Source organism: Artibeus jamaicensis, unplaced genomic scaffold (genome assembly GCF_021234435.1).
Source record: "Artibeus jamaicensis isolate MK-2021 breed Jamaican fruit bat unplaced genomic scaffold, CSHL_Jam_final scaffold_847, whole genome shotgun sequence".
NCBI lineage: Eukaryota > Metazoa > Chordata > Mammalia > Chiroptera > Phyllostomidae > Artibeus > Artibeus jamaicensis.
In genome coordinates, this window is record NW_026522057.1 from 17,015,618 (window position 1) to 17,035,518 (window position 19,901).

A 19,901-nucleotide genomic window follows, 5' to 3' on the forward strand; every position below is an offset into this window, starting at 1 on the left:
CCAGCTCGTGGTGGATGCCGAGATGTCAAGAAGAGCAAGTTGCATGCTTCATCTGCATAACTGGTGACAGGCGAAAAAATAATATGGTGCAATGCACACTAGGATAAGGGAGGGATGGGGGCCACCAGAGCTGGGCTCCGAGCCCGCCCCGGTGAGTGGTCATGTAGGCGAGGCTTCCTAGAGGACGAGAATTTGAGAAGAGCTCCGAAGAAGGAGCAGGAATCAGGCAGGGAAGAGGGTGGGGAACGAGTGTTCCATGGGGCAGCTACAGCTCGTACCAAGGCCCAGAGGCTAGATAATACAAGGTGCGCTGGAGAAATTTACCAGAGGGAAAACAAGGGCGTTTTTCTGGCCATCCGAGCTAGAGACAGTCAGCAGGCGAATCTGCTGTGTAAAGGTCAATTCCATAAGTCTACGCTGCACAGGTGCTCTCTGTTCGGCCACGTGGAGGGTTCAGAGAAACACAAGGTGTGCTCTTTGCACTCCAAAATGCATCTCTCTCACTGGGAAGACAAGAGCTACTGAATTTTACAGACCAGAGAATACAGGTATCTAGGGACCAGCAGCCACAGCCTCTTACTGAATAGCCCCAGCAACCAAGAGCAGCCCAGCCTCAAGTCAGCCACGCCATCATAACAAGAGCCATTTCCTTACATCCAAAGAAGTCTGCCTTCTTAACCCGTCCCCTTGCAGCCCCCCTGGGCAGAGGTAGTTACACAAAGAGGGACAAGGCCCTCCTCCAGGCAACAGCCCCTCTGGTCTTTGGAGACCAGCCTCCTGTCTTACCTTATCCCGACCTGAGCCTCTCCTTTCCCGCCCGAGAACAGGAGAGCCGCTGAAGAACAACGTTGCAAAGTGCCAAATGCTCGCAGAGCAGAGCTCTAGAAGGATTTTTAGAGTGAGAGTAGGGGTGCTGCAGTGCTATCAGCTTCTCGCTGCAGGAAAGACCATCCCTGGGGTTTCAAAAAATAGGGAGTTTTCCTAAGGGAGGGGAAGGACGGACCAGGAGCGGGGTGCAGCCCCGACCAAGACCCTTCTTTTTTCATGATTACTGTTCACACTCAGTGTCATTGTGTACTAGGTTCAGGTGTGTGTCAGAGGGGTCAGATAATCAGACACGTCACAAAGGCACTTCTTTAATGTCTATTTGTTTCGTTCATAAGCCTTGCTTTCTCTTAAGAAAACGTTTAGAAAATGCAGATGAGCAAAGGAAAGAAAGTAAACAGCACCTGTAATTCTACTACGACCCAGCGATGACTCCATTAATATTCTCATATTACATCTTTCAAGACTTGTGTATGTATCTTTCTCTGTGTGTGCATGTGTGTGTTTTAACCAGGCTCGTACTGTGCACACTTTATGCCAAGCTGGTTTTTGTTGGATGAAATATGGTGAATCTTTACCAGGCCACAGCACACTTTTCTCCAGCATTATTTTGAAGGCTGCATTCATCCTGCATTTGGTGGACATGCTATTATCCATTTAACCAAGCCCCTACTGTTGGACACAGAAACTGTTCCTTCTCTCTTTTTCTTTCTTCCTCCCTTCCTTTCTTTCTTTCTTTCTTTCTTTCTTTCTTTCTTTCTTTCTTTCTTTCTTTCTTTCTTTCTTTCTTTCTTTCTTTTTCTTCCTCCCTTCCTTCCTTCCTTCCTTTCTTTCTTTCTTTCTTTCTTCCTCCCTTCCTTTCTTTCTTTCTTTCTTTCTTTCTTTTTCTTCCTCCCTTCCTTCCTTCCTTCCTTCCTTCCTTTCTTTCTTTCTTTCTTTCTTTCTTTCTTTCTTTCTTTCTTTCTTTCTTTCTTTCTTTCTTTCTTTTTCTTCCTCCCTTCCTTCCTTCCTTCCTTCCTTCCTTCCTTCCTTTCTTTCTTTCTTTCTTTCTTTCTTTCTTTCTTTCTTTCTTTCTTTCTTTCTTTCTTTTTCTTCCTCCCTTCCTTCCTTCCTTCCTTCCTTTCTTTCCTATTAGAATTGAAGTCTGAGTGTTCCCAAGATCTTTAAAGATCCAGGTATCTTGCTTCCCATTAATTACTACACAACCCAATACCTCAGAATGTCAAGAAGTCTAGTTTTTCCATCAAGATCCTCCCTCCAGGCACTCTGAGAGTCCCCAGGGACACTTTCACGATCCCCAGATCTGTCCTCTCTGCAAGCCAGCCAAGGTGGCTCCAGCTGCCGCTCCTCTCCTCTGGGCCCTTCTTGGCGTTTTGTAACCTGTTTCTCTGGACCTGATCTCCCCACACTATCTTGTGCCTGAAGTCACCAAAGGCCCCGCATCCATCGAGGTCTACTCAGGAGCACAGAAACCTCTCAGGTCTTTCAAACCAAGGGAGTTGGTTATCTAGATGATAAAAGAGCTGGTAATCCCAGCAGGAAATTGCTCCACCCTTTGAACTATAGGGAAAAGTAGGGGTCAAGGGGGTGATATTTCCAGGAGCTGGCCACCTAACAGAAAGATATTGATAGCAGCCTGGCCAAAGGGACCCAGAGGTCCAGAGGACACGCAACCATTGCTGGGGATGCTACTCAAAGCAAAGAAAGAGGGGAAGGAATACCCTGACTTCTCTCTGCCAGCTTTCCAGTCTTTCTCCAGCGCCTCCCACGGGTCAGACCTATCAGGAAGCAGTTGACAAAGGAGTCTGGGAAATGTAGTTTCCTGTAATTACAAGGCATGACTGGTTCAAGCCAAACCTTAACTCTCCCAAAGCACAGCTCAAATTTGGCTGTTTTGTCAAACAAACTTTACCAGAGACTGAGGGCTGATAGAGAACAATTGTAATGCAGAAAAGGAAAACTTAAATACAGATCCCTGGATATCACAGCCTACTACATCCAAAAGGCAATCCCCCCACGCCCAGGCTCCCTTAGGAGCCAGATGTCCTGCTGTTGGCCTTAGCCTACTGTTGTGTCCCTGGGGTCAGCAGAACTCTCCCAGGGGCAGAGAGCTCAGTGCTCATGTCCACCCTAACCCGGACCCAGTCCCCTTCAATTTTCCCTGAAACCCAATGACAAAAAGAAAATAATCCCAAATTACTTAGCAAACCATATCCTAAACACCCATTCCAAAGAACTTCCAAAGAACGTTCATCCCTGTGGGTACAGCTCAAGGTAGAAAGATAGCTTGGGGGAGCCATGTGACCCTTCATCGTCCCAAACTAAAGACCCATTCATGAATTTGGCCCCCGTTTTAGCACAAGAGTCACTGAAGTTTCAGATCCATTCTTTCCTCCCTAATCTTTAGCAGATCCCAGACTCCAGAGCCCCCCAGTTGAGAGTGCGGGGGCTTCTCGCGGCAGCCCCTCTGGGAAGAAGGCTCTCTGCTCCAATGTGGGCCCTGGGAGGGAGCAGACATCCTGTACCTCCTCCTGCTGGAACAAAGCCAAAGAGCTTTGGCACAAGGAACATTCTGGAACATACAGGGTGAGTCCAAAGTAAGTCTACAGCTGTATTTGAAACACAGAGTTCTTCTTGGATTATTATTTATTACCTAGTATATCATTTTCCCTACGAACGACTGCAAACCTACGTTTGCCCACGTGGACTTTCTGCTGCCTGGTTCGGCGATTTTCCTCAGGGTAAACCCCTGAGAATGGAATTACTGGGGCAAAAGGTGTGCACGTGTCATAGGTTTTGATACTCGGTGCCAAACTGCTCTCCGATAAGGCTCCGTGTGCCCTGGTTCTTTTTCCCTTTTCTGCCTCTCGGATCCCCGATCAATCATCGAAGAGTCTCGGGATGATTCAGCCACCAGACCAGATAAACGAGCCGGCCAGTCGCTACTGCTGTGTTTTGCAACTAGGAAAGGAACTCCTTTGGATCCCACCCAGAACCTGGAATTCCTCAGCACCTACACCAGGTACCTTTGTACCTGCTCCCCGCTGCCAGGTCCCACCCTCCCCTGCTCGCCCCGCCCCGAGCCCAGGTGGAGCCAGCTGCCAAGGCGGCAAAATTTCCCAGTCCTCCCCTGGTGCTCGGTCCAGAGTGGCGGGAGGGCTCTGTGCCCGGCCCAATGAGGACGCTACTGACCATCCTGGCTGCGGGGTCCCTGGTCGGTGAGTGCCCATTGCCCCCTAGCCCCCACCTACCCCAGCACAGCGATCAGGGTCATCTCCCTGGACCCTGCCAAGCCCAGGACAGCCAGTTTCAGTTTCTTCTGTGCTGGGGCCGAGCTGCATGCTGGGGCTGGGGGGGACAGATCCTTGCCTCCCACCACGTCCCATGGGGGACGTGACCCTTCTTGCCAGCTCTGAAAGAGCATTTTTTTCCCCACCATGGCCAGGTGTGGGGCATTCACAGGCTCTAAAGCACCTGGGGTAGAGAATGCACAAGCCCTTTTCAAAACAGATTGAAAGGGCAGAGTTTTCAGATCCAACTAGGTGAGTGCTCTGGTTCATCGTTATGGAGAACCTACAGGCACAGGCGTGAGATCCTAGGTTGTGTCTGCTTTCTGAGAAGTTTAATGAAGCTCAGGGAGCTTTTCTCAGGGGAAGATGGCCTGTACAAGGTCCTATAGTTCAAGTTCAGGATGAGCCCATGAAGGGTCGGAGCTTCCCAGGCTCCTCACTGCTGTGCCCGGCCAGTGCTGACTGGACCACAGTGTTTCCGGCTGCTGCCGGGGCCCCTCCAGTCTCTCTCCCGCTGGCATCACACCGGCCCAACACACCGGGGCTTCAGTGAGCTAGGAAGATATGTATTCCCAAGAGATTTGCTCCTTTAGACCCCCCACCCCTCTGGTTGGGAGTCCTGCAGGCTCCTGGCCCTTTAAGATGGGGGGCCCAGGGGGACAATCCCTAGGAGATTGTTAAGAGTCAATAAGGTCACTCTGGGGACCTAGGTGCCCTTGCCCGACTTTTCCTAGGCTGATTCCAGAGCGTGTTGAATTGTGTTTGCTTGCTTGTTTTTCCTCAGCTTCCCATCTGGCTGACATAAAATTGGTCTTCCATGGAAGTGTGATAGCTTCCTTTGATAAGGAAGACTTCTACCAGCCCATTTGTCCCGACAACACACGTTTCCCAGGATTTCACAGTGTAGACTTTTACCCAGGAAGTGTAGGAAAGACACAGGCTCCGGAACAGATGATGGACTTGAGGAGGAAAAGAAGCGAGTGGGGTGGGAGGAGAGGGGAGAATTTTTAGGCCTTGACATCTCCTAAAGGAGGGGACCCAACCACGCTCTACCCCCTGCTCCATTTCAGGGAATCAACTTCAGTTCCCTCCTGAGCCGGGGTGTCCAACTCCACTCGAATGAGGCCATTGCCTCCTGGCATGTTCCAGCCTCAGCACCTGCCTCCCCTCAACCTACCTAGCCCCCCTGGGTACTGACCCCGACAAGCAATCATCCACTGCAGACCCTCCTCCTCCACTAGGGGGCGCTGCACCCAGCCCCACAGAGACCCTGGCCTTCTCTCAAATCCCAGCCTCTCTCTTTCCTGCCCCTTCCTTACCAGCCCACCAGCAGCTACCATTCAGTTCTGACCTCAAGTGGAGCCTTTGTGTTCCTAAAAAATGGGTGGGCAGGGATTGGCTTGGCCAGCAGAGAGGCTGTGATTTATAAACATCTTCTTCAGCCTTGATTGGAATTACTGACTTTGGGCAAGTTACTTCTTCGACATCTTAGTTGATTATCTCTGAAATATGGGTGGTCCTCACCAGCTTCAGATGGTGTTAAGAAGTGAATGAGAGGCAATAACAAGTGCTGGTGAGGATGTGGAATATTTGGACCACTCAAGCGTTGCTGGTGAAAACATAAGATGGTGCAGCCACTTTGGAAAATAGTTCAGCTGTTCTCCAAAACCTTAAATATAAAGTTACCATATGACCCAGCTATTCCTCATTCGGTCGAGAACTGAAAACATGTTCACTTGGTAGTGTATACACAAACGTTCAGAGCGTGTTATTCACAACCACTGATAAATGGATAAACAGAATGTGGTATATCCATACAATGGCATATTATTCAGCCATAAAAAGGAGGTCCATGCCACAATATGAATGAACTTTGAAGACATGATGCTAAGTGAAAGAAGCCAGACACAAAGGCCGTGTATTGCGTAACTCTATTTATATGAGAAGCCCAAATAAGCAAATCCGTAGAAACAGAAATCGGATTAGTGGCAGCCTAAGGCCGGGGTGAGGGAGGAGCAGAACAGACAGCTAATGGACATGGGGCTTCTTTTCAGGTCGATGAAAACGGTCTGGCCTTAGAGTAGTAATGGTGGTACAACTTTGTGAACATATCAAAACACCACTGAACTGTACACTCTAAATGGTGACTCTCATGGAATGTGAATAGAGCTCAAGGAAACTGAGAAGGGGAGCAGTGGTGGTCAGCGAGCACGGTCTGTGGTGAGTGGGTGGGTGCTGTCCCCCACCACCCCTCCTTGGACCGTGGGTGCAGGAGCCCCTCGGCTCACCCTGCTCCCGCTTCCCACAGCTCACATCACTGAGGACACCCCAGATCTCCTTCAGCACGTGAAGTTCCAGTCCAGCAACTTCGAAAACATCCTGACTTGGGACAGCGGGCCGAGGAGCACCCCAGACACGGTCTACAGTGTGGAGTATAAGACGTAGGCGTCCCTCCCAGCGTGGCCTCCTCTGAGTCTGCCCCCTGAAAACGCCCCCTTTCCGTGCGCCCTGTACTCCCCACCCTGACTGGTGTTATACCCCCGATACAGCTCTGCTCCTTTGTTTCTTTTGCAGAGGGAGGCAGGAAGTGCCAGGTTAAAAGTACAGGCTCTGGCTTGGAAGCCAGCTCTCACCTATATGACCTTGGGCAATTGAGTAACCACACCAAGCCTCAGTTTCCCCATCAGTAAAGTAAGAATAGCAATAGTTCCTCTATCATTAGGTTGTTAGGTAGGTTAAATAAGATAGTCATTGGCCCTGGTGCCTGACAGATCATTGTTTTATTATTAATGGTGAGATTAAGTCGCACAAAGTCGTGCCTACCCCATCTAGCCTAGGCCCCAGTTCCCACGCAGGGACAGATGGGTGGCATGGGCTCAGGAGTCTGCAAACCTGGCTTTTATTCCTGATCCTGCCACTTCCTCCTGTGCCAAATCACCTCCCCTCTCTGAGCCCTGTTCCCTCATCTGTAAGTGGGGATAACAGTGTCTGCCTCAAAGGGTCATGGTGGCAGTGAGCCCAGAATGCGGCTTCAGACTGGCTGGGTGCAAACTCTGCCTCCCCGCCGGCACGCTTCAAACACCTGGGCACAGTTTGCCTCCCAGCCTCAGCTTCCTTACTTGAAAGGAGAGAGAATAATGTATGAATCTCACGGGATCAATGTGCGGAATAACAAACCATCCCCATAAAAGGCCTGGAACACAAAGCAGGCTAAGTAAATATGAGATACCACTACTGTTATTCATAAACCACAGGTCTGATGCCAAGCCTGTTCATGAAAGGTGTGCTCCGGCCCCTCCTTTGCATACAGGTACGGGCAGACAGCGTGGCTGGCGAAGAAGGGCTGCCAGCGGATCACCAGGAAGTCCTGCAACCTGACCGCGGAGACAGGCAGCCTGATGGAGCTCTACTACGCCCGGGTAACTGCCACCAGCGCGGGAGGCCAGTCCGCTACCAAGATGACCGACCGCTTCAGCTCACTGCAACACAGTGAGTAGGGCCCCTGTTATTACAGGGGAGGGGAGGAGAACGGCCCAGAAGGACCCTGCCTTTTGGGGGTACGGGGGCTGTTAGGGATGTGGCTTTTAGGAAAGGCATCCGGTGGAGAACATCCTAGTGCGGTTGTTCGTCTTCCTCCACCCCCATCCTCAACTCCCCAGTTGAGACCGCCTTCATCTTCTGTTGACGGCGACCAGGGTCTCTGAGCCTGGTCCCCACCCCAGCCCGCTGCTCCTCCTCAGACTCTTTTGCAATCCTCCATCTGGTCTCTGCCTCAATATCACATCCTCAGTGAGACTGAGGTGGGGGGCCACTCCCGGCCCCCAACCTAATTTTACCAGATCACCACCTGGTACTCTTCGTGACCGTTAGCTGTTCATTTCTTCACAGCTCGTACCTGCAGTTCTTGTGTTTGCTTCTATATATCATTAGCCTCCCTGCTGACAGCTGAGCTCTGTGTGTGGGCGTGGAATCCACTGTATCCCCAGCCCTTGGCATGGTGCCTGGGACATAGGAGATGCTCAATACATAATCAATAAAAGAGAGAAGGAAGGAAGGAAGGAAGGAAGGAAGGAAGGAAGGAAGGAAGGAAGGAAGGTGCATTGCCAAGCTCCCCACGTTAGTTAAGCAGGTGATGATGTTCACTAATTGGCTCAACAGCCACATGGGTTTTTTTAGAAAATAAAAGAATTAAAGTAAATAAGCTATTTTATTTTTTCTTGTTCAATGAATATACACTTATCAAAAAAATTGTGGAAAAAATAGAAGTACACAAAGAAAAATAAAAGTAGCCCAAAATAATCTGAACATTTAAACATAGCTGCAGTTCCTAGCAACTCTGTTTTTTCGTCATCTGGCTGTTTGTTTTTTATATGATGGTGTCATGACCATTCATCTGCTCATCCCCATTAAATGTTTTTCACAGCATGATATTTCATTGCTAAAAATGACCCATTCTATAGAGGTACTTCCCTAATGCACTTTGGAGGACGTTTAACTCAGTTTTTCAATTTTATAAATAACACTAAAGTGAACATTCTTTTGACTCAGAATTTTTAAAAGAATTGATTTATTTAGCCCTGGCTGGTGTAGCTCAGTGGATTGAGCGCGGGCCTGTGAACTAAGGGATCGCAGTTCGATTCCCAGTCGGGGCACATGCCTGGGTTGCAGGCCAGTTCCCAGCGGGGGATACATGATAGGCAACCATACATTGATATTTCTCTCCCTCTACCTTTCCCTTCCTCTCTAAAGATAAATGAATAAAATCTTTTAAAAATGTATTTATTTATTTAGTTTTAGAGAGAGGGGAAGGGAGGGAGAGAGAGAAGGAGAGAAACATCAATGTAAGACAGAAATGCCAATCGGTTGCCTCTTGACCAGGGACTGAACCCGCAACCCAGGCCCGTGCCCTGACTGGGAGTAGAACCAGCAGAATGAAGCCCAACCAACTGAGCCACACTGGTCAGGACTTGGCTCAGATGTTTTTAATCTTTTAGGTCAACGGACCCTACGTTTTTACGAATTAGCTTCAGGGAGTATGGGGTTCATGAATCCCTGAAATTGAGGGTAAGATTTTTGGATGCATACATCTTGGAGGAAAGAAGAGCCATAGATAGCATCAATCCAATTCCCAAACGGGTCTGTAAACAAGTAAAGCACATGTGGTTATTTAGAGAGTTCCATCTGAAGAAAGACTGAATTCTTAGGCTTGGAACTGAGGCTGAATCAATAATATGGGACACCCCAAACATTATTTAGGGTATCTCACTGAACCATCATCGCTTCCCAAAGTCATTGCCAGGAGGCCGGGAGAGAGTGTGTGATCCAGGCAGATTCCAGGCGGGGTGAAGGGCCCCGGGTATGTGGGGGCTGGGCCAAGGGCATGATCAACTCCCTAGGAAGCCAGTATCCTCCCTGAGACCTTCCTACTCACTTGTGGTCACCCTTTGCTAGCTTTAACACAAACCCCAGTGGCTTGCAGACCATCTCTCTTCCAGTCTATGTTTAGCTGGTGCTTTCAGAAGCATAGCTGGGGCTGGGAGGGAGGAGCAGAGAAGCCGTCATTTCCCACGGTCCAGGGCAGCCTCAGGTACTTCTAGCTGACTCCAATTTTTCTTTTCCCTCTCTCCTTTTCCCCAGCTACCATCAAACCACCCGATGTGACCTGTGTCCCCAAGGTGAGATCCATTAGGATGATTGTTCACCCCACCTGCACGCCCCTCCGTTCGGAAGACGGCCACCGGCTAACCCTGGAGGACATCTTCCGTGACCTGTTCTATCGCTTAGACCTCCGTGTCAACCAGACCTACCAAATGGTAAATAAACAGCAAATATACATGCTGCCTTGGTCCCTCCCTGCCAGGGAAACCCACTTCCCTCTCAATTAGATCTACATGGCTTCAAGTAGAAAGGAGATGTTTTATATAAATCAGCACTTCCCAAAACACAGACGCAGCCTCTCCCTAATGGGCTCACTCACACAGTCATGTGCTCAGTCTCCAACAAGTCCTGCAAAGCCGAACTGTCTCAGTTTATTCAGTGCAACTTCTCCCAAACTTATAGGACCTTTCATTTTGCACAATGTTTATTGTTTTTCTTAATTTTTTTGCCTAACGCCTTCTCACATCCCAGGGAACAACCTCTGTTAACATTCTCAGGCATCCACTTCAGAAAATGCTGGAATCAGTTGCCACGGCCGCAGTCCTCTTTGCCGGTTCCCCACCATCTGTGGGGACTGGACACAGGCCGTGTCTGCAGATCAGCAGTAATGAACGGGGGAAGGCAGGGGCCTGAGCTGTCAAACAGTGTACAAGTTATTTTTTTTCTACTCAGAAAATACGTGGCATTTCCCCCCGGCATGCGCCACTAATCCATAATTCCATTGACTGTTTCTGCACTCAGAGTGTATAGTCTGGTGGGAAGGAATGGGATTAAAACAAGAAGTTAAACAGGTGTAAGGAGAGCGAAATAAGGGTATTGTGTGAGGCAGAGCAGAAGCAAGCAGGTGAGGGGGAAGTGGCCATTCAGGGAAGTCTGGCAAGACTTGCGGATCAGACAATTTTCTGGTGCCAATACTAATTTCTGAGGTGTGCTAGGTAACGTATGCTTGTTAAGTCACTTAATCTTCACCCACTCTCCGTGTGGTAGGTGCTATTATCTCCTGCATCTTCTGGATGAGAAAACAGCAGCTCAGAGAGGTTAAGTCACTAGCTCAAGATTGTTCAGCAAATAGTAGCATAAGCCAGAGATTCAAACCCAGCCATGTTCAAAGCCCACGTTTCCCCCCACTGGCCTGCACCGCACCCACCATGATCACGGGAGGAGCAGAAAAACTCTGGACATTGCCGGAAAGCACAGAACTGCCCAGGTTGCCTGGAGCAAGGGGACATGGAGAACAGCTTCTCAAAACATGGTCCCAAACCAAGGGTTTCAGAATTTTCTGCAGCATTTGTCTAAAATGTTCCCTCCTCCAATCTACTGAATCAAATTCTACAGTTACACCCCTGGGGTCTGAAGCTTAGCCAGCGTCTCACAGGCTTCCCGCCCACACTGGAATTTGAGCACACACCCGAGAAGACAGTTCGGGGCTGCAGACGCCTGGGGCCGCGGAGGGAGGGGCCTTGTGTATTTCAGTCATCACCGGGAGCCATTGGAGATTATTGGGTAGGGAGAGTCCTTATCACAACTGTACTTTGGTAAATCGCTGGGGTTATCATGATTTAATTCATTTTGTGGCCAGAAAAATAGTCTGTGTCATTTCAGTCCTTATAAATTTATTGAGACTTGTTTTAAGGCTCAGCAGCGGCCTATCTTGGTGGATGTTGCGTGCGCACTGGAAAAGAACATGTTCTCGCGGTCGTGTGGTGGGGTGCGCTGTGTGTGTCAGTCAGAGCAAGGCGGCCGGGAGTGCTGTTCAGAGCTTCTACACCTTTCCTGGTTTGGGTGGAGTTGATAGCTTTTTTTAATTGCTGAAGCATTGTGTTCTCCAACCATGACTGTGGAATTGTCTATTTTTCCATTTAATTCTATGCATATTTGAAACTGTTGTCAACACACACACATTCATGATTGCTAGAGCCTCCTGATAAACCGGTGGTGGAGGTGATGGTGGTCGTGGTAGTAGTGATGGCTGTGATGGTGGTGTTGGTGGTGGTGGTGCTGGTGGCAGTTGTGGTAACAGCAGCTAATATTTACTGAGTGCTTACCACGTACCAGACACTGTTCTAAGAGCAAGTGTATGGAGCTTGGTGACCGACTGGGTCCAGAGAAAGCCGAAGGCGGGGGAAGGGAATGGAGCACCGCGGGCAGATCCACCAGCGTCTGGTTCGGGAGCTGGTAGCCGCCTTTGCCTACGTGCAGTAACCCAGGCAGAGGTATGAGACGAGCTCGGGCTCCGCATGGAGACTGGGGCGTAAGAGGAGTCACTGAGGGTTCTCTGTCCAATTCAGCACCTTGAAGGAAACCGGAGGGAATACGAGTTCATTGGCCTGAACCCTGACACGGAGTTCCTTGGGACCATCACAATTTTTGTTCCAACCTGGTCCAAAGAGAGTGCCCCCTACATGTGCCGTGTGAAGACACTGCCAGGTAAGTTGGGCTGAAGCCAGGGGAGGTGAGACTCCTGAATTCAGGTCCTGACTACGAGCTTCCCCCTGTAACCAAGGTGAGGCTGGGCAGTGCTCCGGGAACTACAGAAGGGTTATCAGCGTGTTTAATTAAAGTTAATCTTTGTTTATCCGTAAGTGCGCTAGCTGGTGGGTTATCACAGCACATGTTTAATCTTCACCCTCCAGCCTGGGTCCGGATTTCCTCTCTGTGGCAAGCTCAGTGTGTACCCCAGCAAAGCAACCACACCTTAATTTTAACTCCGGTGAGATACACTGGGAGGTAATCTGCAGGGGAGAGAACAAAGATAGAAAGGTCGCTCGATTTCTTACAAAGTCAGATCATAAGGGCAGCAACGATAACTAGTGTTTCCGCTAACCAGGGACCAGGGACACTAGGCTCAATTTTCAGGAGCAACCCATGACGTGGGCACTACCACCCTCGTCATTTTGCAGATGAGGAAATGAGTTCAGAGTAGTTGGGTGTTGCCCGAGGCCCCACAGGTGGTGAGGGACAGACTAATCCTGGAGACCACGCCCTCACCATTGTGCTACTAGAGCGACAGTTGTGAGTCACTGGCTCAGTGAGAGGGTGCCCCACGCTCCCTTCCTCTGACACACGGGACGCTCCGCTCTCACCGTAAGCACTGTGACGTTTTCCTCAATGTTCCTCTTCATAGACACATGGAAATGTTGTAATGCTCAGGGCAGCGGGTTGGGGGATAAAAGTGGTAGCAGGGGGTCGGAGGGAGCTGGAAAACCAGTCTCCACGTTTGTCATCTTGTTCAGATGACTGATGTCAGCAGGTGATCTCTGCTCCAACGAGCAGAGCTGAGGGGCCTGCAGGGGCGGGCCCTGGGGACAATTGCAGCTTGGGAAGTCGTCACCAGGTAGGTTCTAGTCCTCAGTTTTGTTTGAAAACTCAACCCATCGGTTGTCCCAAGGGCCCACGAGAGACTTGTTCTCCACCACAGTGCACTCATTTTCAGGGGAGGACACGGCCAGTGGCAGAGCCAGCACTGGCCGCTTGCATGGGGCATGCCTCTCCTGGGGACAGGGCCACCGAGGAGACCAGAACAGAACATGGCAAGAGGAAAACTCGAGGGAGAACGGGGGGCAACGTTACAGGCACTAAGGTGGGAGCATACAGATGGCTCGAGACCTCTAGACGAACCTCTCCCATCCCTGGCCCACCCCTGCCTGCTCTGCCTTTGACAACATGCAGGTGACTCCGCCCTTATCCTCCCTTTGGCTTGTTGCCTCATGACCTAGCTCGTGCCGTGATGCCATTTTTTCCCTAGGACTCAGCAGCTTTTATATAAATCACACTTCTTGCTGGCTATTTCCTGCTGGCAAATAGAAAGCGCCTTATCCTAAAAAATAAAGTATATCGATAACAATTCCTGCCATTTATTAAGTTCCTACTCTATTGCCAAGCACTGTGTTAAATGCTTTACCTCTACCATCCCATCTCATATAACAATCCTGAAAGCTGGGTAGCCCCGTGCCCATTTTACAAAGGAGGAACTCCGGCTCAGAGAGGTTAAGCAAGCTGACGGTGGCCACACAGCTGGTCAGCGAATCTAGTTAGGTTTATTGACCCTGAGCCTGAGCTCTAACCAGCACTTTGCAATTCTGTTTACAGCTAATTGCCTCTATTGCACTTTTATTCCTCTCACTGCCCTTTATGCCTTGCCCTTGACCCCCTATCCTGGAGTCTGTCTTATCCCCAGAGACCATAATCTGCACTTTATCTACCTTTCAGAATATCTGGGAGGGTCACAGAGCAACATCCCAGTATCCTGATGCTGGAAAGAACTCTAGCGGCCATCTACCCCAATCTAATTTTTACAGATGATGAAACTGAGGCTTCCTTGTGTCATGGCTACAAGGATGAGCTTTGGAGCTATACGTGTCAATCCCGGCTTTTCCACAGAATAGCTGCGTGACCTTGGTCAAGTCACTTAACCTCTCTGAGCCTCAGCTTCATTATCTGTAAAAGGGAGCATCCCTGGCTCTCTGCGTTTGGTGGGGTAACACAGGTAGAGCAACCACACAGTGCATCGTACACCTTAAGAATTCAATAACCACTGGCTACTGTTATTAATAAATGGTAGACCAGAGAGGGTCGTGCAGCAGAGTGAAGGATGCTCAGCCTATCGGTGGTTGAGCCAGACATCTAATCCCCCACACTCTAGTGTTATTTCTATTACTTCTTCTTGCCTGCCCAGGGGTGAAATGGCATATAGGAATGTTCCATGTCCCTGTCCTCTCCCGGTACAAGGAGCAGTGGTTTTCCATTAGGCATGTCACGTAGAGACATTCAGGTCATGTCTTCTCCCTGGAGCAATGCTGGGAGTATCATGTGACAGGGGACAGGCTGTCACTGAAGTGGGAAGCTGACGCAGAGAGGCCCAAGCCGCAGGGGTTGAGGAGGAGAGAGGAATGGGCTGGAGGAAGGGGCTCCGATTCCCAGTGTTCACAGCCATTGCCAAGGTCATAGGCAGCTGGAGATCAGCTCCTCAAGCTGAAGCCCTGTGGGAACGGGAGGGTGAATTGGAGAGCCAAGACCCCCGGATGATACAAACTGTCGGGTTTAACAACAACAGCAACAAAACCCTCCAAGGGGGGGGTTACTTCTTCCCCACCAAGCCCTTCACCAGTCCCACTTGGGTTGGTGACAAGAAGTGTGCCATGCCAAGAACTGGCCGTGCCCATGCCAGAGACCGGGGACCACAGAGAGAAGGCTCAGTACTAAGGCCCTCCGTTGTCTGTCTCCCTCCCTTTTAGAAAGGGCGCTGCCTCCCCAGTTGCCTCCTGAGCAAGGTCCTCCCTCACACTCGGCCCCTACTGAGGCAGGGTGTGGGGAGGACAGGCTCCTCCCGTTGTCACCGCCCATCCTTTGCCAGGAAGGCAGGGCCGTGCGCAGAGCCAGGTAGGAGAGACCACTTCAGAAGGCCCCCCACCCTGGCCCTGGCTCTGGCCATGGCCGTCCCCACAAGATGAAGAGTCCTTAGACCCAGGAGGACAAGTTCCCCTGGAGCCATGACCTCCCCTCCAGACCGCACTCTGAGAGCCTCAGACCCCAAGGTTCCCAGGAGAAGTGCCCCGAGCCTGTGTCCCCCAGGGCGGACCTCCTCCATGAGCCCCTCCTCCTGACCAGAGGTCTCTTCGCTCCTGCAGACCTGACGTGGACTTACTCCTTCTCCGGCGCCCTCCTGTTCTCCATGGGCTTTCTGGTCGCCGGCCTCTGCCTCCTGAGTTACAGATACATCACCAAGCCGCCTCAGCCCCCCAACTCACTGGTGAGCAGCCCCACCTGGGGCAGGAGGGTCAGGTCTGGGGAGGGCCCCGAAGTGGCAGAGGACATAGGCCCAGGAACCCCTGGCTTCCCCTGAAACGCAGGGATTGGCACACAGAGCAGAAATTAGCACTTGTTTCTCCCTTCCGACCTAAAAACGTGGCTTGCCAGGGAGTATTGAAGAGGGGCCGGTGATCAGGAGGAATGGGCTTGGATAGAAAACCCCTGCAGCTTGAAATCATCCACGTCCGGGCAGGTAACGCAGGACCCAAGGGAGCAGGTCCCTGCAGGGGGTGGTGGGCACAGTGGGGTCCCCGAGCTCCCGCCCCGTCCAGAGGGCAGCCAAGTACTACCCCCTGGGAATGCAGGCCCCGGATGGCCAGATCTTCAAGTACATTTTCCAGAGAAGTCAGAATTTAAGATTATAATGTGAAAGCTCTCAATTGGCAGATGTTGGCAACTAATTCTTAAAACGTAAAGCCCTGTGTAAACCATACAAGTCATGTGGCAACCACCAGTAGTGGCCACAGCCACGCAGCCAGGGCTCCAAGTGGCTGTCACAGGCCTGAGAGGCTCAAGGGCAGGTCGCACGGCCCAGACAGCCATTCCCGGGAGAGCTCTCCTGGCCTCCCCTCCGCCCCATCCTCTCCTGCCTGGCCCCCCACATCAGGTTCTTAGGGCCCGTGAGCAGTGCGGGCCGCTGCCCCCAGACCACGCCGCAAGGCCACCCGAAGTCTAAGTCATCTACTTCCTGGGTTATCTGTTCCCTGGAGAAACCACAGCTGGAATCTCTCTGCCTAGAATAACCCAGACTTTGGGAATGGCCCCCAGCTACAGGCTGGCAGCCCTGGCCCTTCACGAAAGCCCCAGCACCCAGAGGAGTCTCTGGGAGGCGCGGGGGACGTGTGGGACATGCATCTTGAAAAGCCCCTGGTGGCCGACCCCATCACCCTGGAGTCCCCATGAAGGACCTCACCCCCCAGGGCACCCCCGGGGGCAGAGAGTGGGCCCTGAAGGTACACTGTTGTTGTCCCTGTGCAGGACATCCAGCATGTGCTGACCTTCCAACCGCTGCAGCTCATCCAGGAGCACGTCCTGAGCCCCATCTGTGACCTCAGAGGCCCCAGCGGCCTGGCCCAGCCTGTCCAGTACTCCAAAGTCATGGTCTGCAGACCCAGGGAGCCCCCAGGAGCCCTGCTGCTGCACAACCCGCCTGAGACCACCTACCTCAGGCAGCTGGACGGCTCTGCCCTCCAGCCCTCCAGAGTGCCACCTCACCAGGCACCCTCCCCGCTGTCCTACGCTCCACAGGCCACCCCTGAGGTCAGACCCCCATCCTACACACCTCGGGCCACCCCAGACAGCTGGCCTCCCTCCTATGGGCTATGCGTGGAAGACTCTGGCAAAGACTCCCCACCTGTGACACGCTCCAGTCCCAAACACCTCAGGCCTAGGGGTCTGCTCCAGAAAGAGCCACCAGCTGGAAGCTGCACCGCAGGTGAACTTTCTCCGCAGGGGGTGGCCTCTGTGACTGCAGAGGAGCCCGAAGAAGCAAAATCCCCCCAGCCACCCCTGTGTGCTGACACAGACGAGGCACCCGACGTCAGCGTGCTGCGCAAGGGCCAGCCGGGGACACCAGGGTACCTGAAGAGCCAGCTGCCCCTCCTCTCCTCTGTCCAGATAGAGGGCCGCCCGGCGCCCCTCCCTTTGCACACTCCATCCCTCCCGTGTTCTCCCACGGACCAGGTTTCTAGTCCCTGGGGCCTGCTGGAGTCCCTCGTGTGTTCCAACGACGAGGACCCAGTGTCCGGGACTGAGGCCAAGAGCGCAGCCCCCCGGGCCTCAGGCCCAGAGCAGCCCGCAGAGCTGGACTCTCTTTTCAGGGGCCTGGCCCTGACTGTGCAGTGGGATCCTTGAGCGGCCAGTGGGCAGGTCTGGGCCTTCCTCCTTATCCGCAACCCCCACCGTGCTGCGCACACAGCCCAGCCTCAGGTGCTGACCTGGAGAGAACTGGGGAGGGGAACACTGGGTCCCTGCCGTGGCTGGAGCACAGAGGCACAACGAGGACTCCCTAGAGGGAGTTATGGGTGGTGTCGTGTGTAAATGTGTGTGCACGTAACGTGTGCACGCGGAGCTCTGCAAGGCAGGACAGGGCAGTCAGAGAGCGGGAGTGAATGCAGGGAGACCTCCCGGGATCCAGCACCTAATAGGTGCTGGTCTCAAAACCCTCCTGGAGCTCACCTGTCCTCCTCCCACTCCTGGCCAGGTTCATAATCTGATTCAACAGGGAGTGAGGCCTCTGCCACCTCTGTGACTCTGTGCGTGAGGAGAGGAGCCTGAGCAGGATGCCTAGTAGCAGGCTGGGCAGAACCAGAACAACCTGCACTTCTTCCAAGGCCAGAGACAGCACCATGGCAAGACTCCAGGGAGGGGTGCAGCCTGCGGCTCATTCCCAGCCAGGGCTGCTGCCTAAAGTTGCACCATTTCTACTTCATTCCTCTGCTAGAGGCTGCATGTGCCCCAAGTGAAATGCAGGTCCACAGCGAGGGCGAGCACAGAAGCCCTTTCTGTTGCAGCAGTTTCAGACCCTAATCTGAGAGCAGGGTTTGAAAGGAACGCAGGGATGTGAAGCCCACATGCCCTCGAAGACATAACCAACAAACAGTACTGACTCTGGACTTTGGAAACTCAGCCTTGGGTTTAGTCCACCTGGACCCAAATTCCAGCCTCACCACTTACCAGCTATATGACTCCAGATAAACAAATCACTGCTCAGAACCTCAGTTTCCTCATTTGTAAATGGGGAGAAGAACGCCTACCTCACCGGGTAGTGGTGAGGATGGAATTCAATCCCGTCTGCAAAGTGCTTAATTGTGCACGACCTATGGGCAGTGCCCCGTAAATGCTAGCTATTTCCTGTTGCGATGTTTTGGTTTTGATCTGGCAGCACAGGGAGGGACACCTCGCCCCAGTGCAGGGTGGCTGCTGACCGGGCATTCTCTCACAGCTTCCTGGTTCCTCAGGGTCGCTCCAGCCAAGCTGGCGGGGTGAGGCTGTCTGGTGGCGGAAGCAAGCAATGGGATTGCAGGGCCTTCTGGAAACAGGGATGAGAGGCAAGTGGAACGTTTTCCCCGAGGCTGTAAGTGAAAGCTGTTTGGGGGTGCATTCTCAGAGGACCCCCTCTGCATGGGGCCCCAGGCCTGCCTCCACGCCCTCCTGCCCATGTCTGCTCCCACATAGGCAAAGGGCCCTTGCTCTGTGTTTTGAGAGTTCCTGCACATCCTTTGTATCATTTGCATCTTGGATGATCCCTATGATGAGAAACCTGAGGCCCAGCCCTGGTTGGTGTGGCACAATGGGTTGAGCGCCGGCCTGCAACCAAAAAGTCACTGGTTCGATACCCAGTCAGGGCACATGCCTGGCTTCTGGGCTGAGTTCCCAGCTGGCATGTAAAAGGCAACTGATCCCTTACATAGATTTTTCTCTCTTTCTCCCTCCTTCTCTCTCTAAAAATAAATAAATAAAATCTGTGAAAAGGAAACAGAAAACTGAGGCCCGAAGGGGAGAAGGAACCCATCCAATGGCCCCTCACTGAGCTCATGACACAGTTGGAGCTCAGATCGAGTGCTTGTTTTCCTCATCAAGAGAAAGAACTTTCCACACTGCTGTGGATTCTTTAAAAGATGACACTTAGGAGGGGAGGGCCCCAACGGGGTCCCTAGGAGACAAGCGTCCCCATCACCTTCCTGTCCCGAAGCCCCATCCGAGTGTTTCTGAAAAAACAGGACCAGAGCCCAGCTGCCCCCATGTGACCTCCTGGGAGTGTGCGCCCAGACAAACGTGCCTCCCTTCCCCGTCCTTCGCTCCCCGCGACACAGCATTTCTCATTAATGTTTAACATCTCAGGGTCGCTGGTTTAGACCCAATCCCTCCCTAAGAGAGGGCAGCTGCCTCCCCACCCAAGCGCATCCTCCTGCTCGGCACCCGCTGAACTGAGGTTCGTGATGCTCCCCCTCTTTCCACACTGCAAATAAGTCTGCTTCCTGTCACTCGGGGTGAACTTGGTCAAAGGTGAGTGGGACATGGCAACCCAGAGGGGTTTTTTAATTAAAAGCCATAAACATTTCTTCCAATTCACAGGGCCACAATGCTAAGCTCCTCGGGGTGACTGACGTCCCAACTACTCCATGACTGTTAAGGGTGGAGTTTGGGATCCTGAGGAGAGAGGTGCATGGCTCTGAGCCCTGTGACCCTCTTCAGGCAGGACCCACCCCAAACGAGGAGCAAACAGCAAGCTGCCTGACCCTGTAAGGTCTCCGCCCCCTAAGCAGGCAGCCCAGACCTGCAGTTCCAGTCGGAACTGGCTAGAGGGCACTGTCCCCG

At 52.2% G+C, this 19,901-nt stretch overlaps 1 protein-coding gene and 1 long non-coding RNA gene across 5 annotated transcripts in view; one reads left to right on the plus strand and one right to left on the minus strand.

The window, feature by feature from the left end:
• LOC119042229 (uncharacterized) overlaps positions 1 to 19,901 on the minus strand; it is a 93,719-nt gene that overhangs the window by 9,532 nt on the left and 64,286 nt on the right. Inside the window, exon 5 of one of the 4 annotated variants that reach the window (XR_008390699.1) lies at positions 10,195 to 12,064. The exons of 2 other annotated variants lie outside the window; for them this stretch is intronic. This is a non-coding gene — a long non-coding RNA (uncharacterized LOC119042229). Of the gene's footprint in view, positions 1 to 10,194; positions 12,506 to 19,901 lie in introns of those variants that run through there. One more of the 4 variants, XR_008390698.1, reaches the window with a different exon arrangement.
• Positions 3,984 to 17,467, plus strand: IL22RA1 (interleukin 22 receptor subunit alpha 1). The gene is made up of 7 exons (XM_037135921.2): positions 3,984 to 4,043; positions 6,424 to 6,556; positions 7,426 to 7,604; positions 9,753 to 9,928; positions 12,062 to 12,200; positions 15,401 to 15,522; positions 16,560 to 17,467. Exons 1-7 carry the CDS (start codon positions 4,001 to 4,003, stop codon positions 17,433 to 17,435), a joined length of 1,668 nt encoding a protein of 555 aa, XP_036991816.2. The 5' UTR covers positions 3,984 to 4,000; the 3' UTR covers positions 17,436 to 17,467.

Coding starts and splice junctions, on each gene's coding strand:
- IL22RA1 (XM_037135921.2), top strand. CDS start 4,001: ATGAGGACGCTACTGACCATCCTGGCTGCGGGGTCCCTGGTCG. Junction 9,929..12,061: donor TCAACCAGACCTACCAAATG/GTAAATAAACAG, acceptor TGTCCAATTCAG/CACCTTGAAGGAAACCGGAG. Junction 12,201..15,400: donor CCGTGTGAAGACACTGCCAG/GTAAGTTGGGCT, acceptor TCGCTCCTGCAG/ACCTGACGTGGACTTACTCC.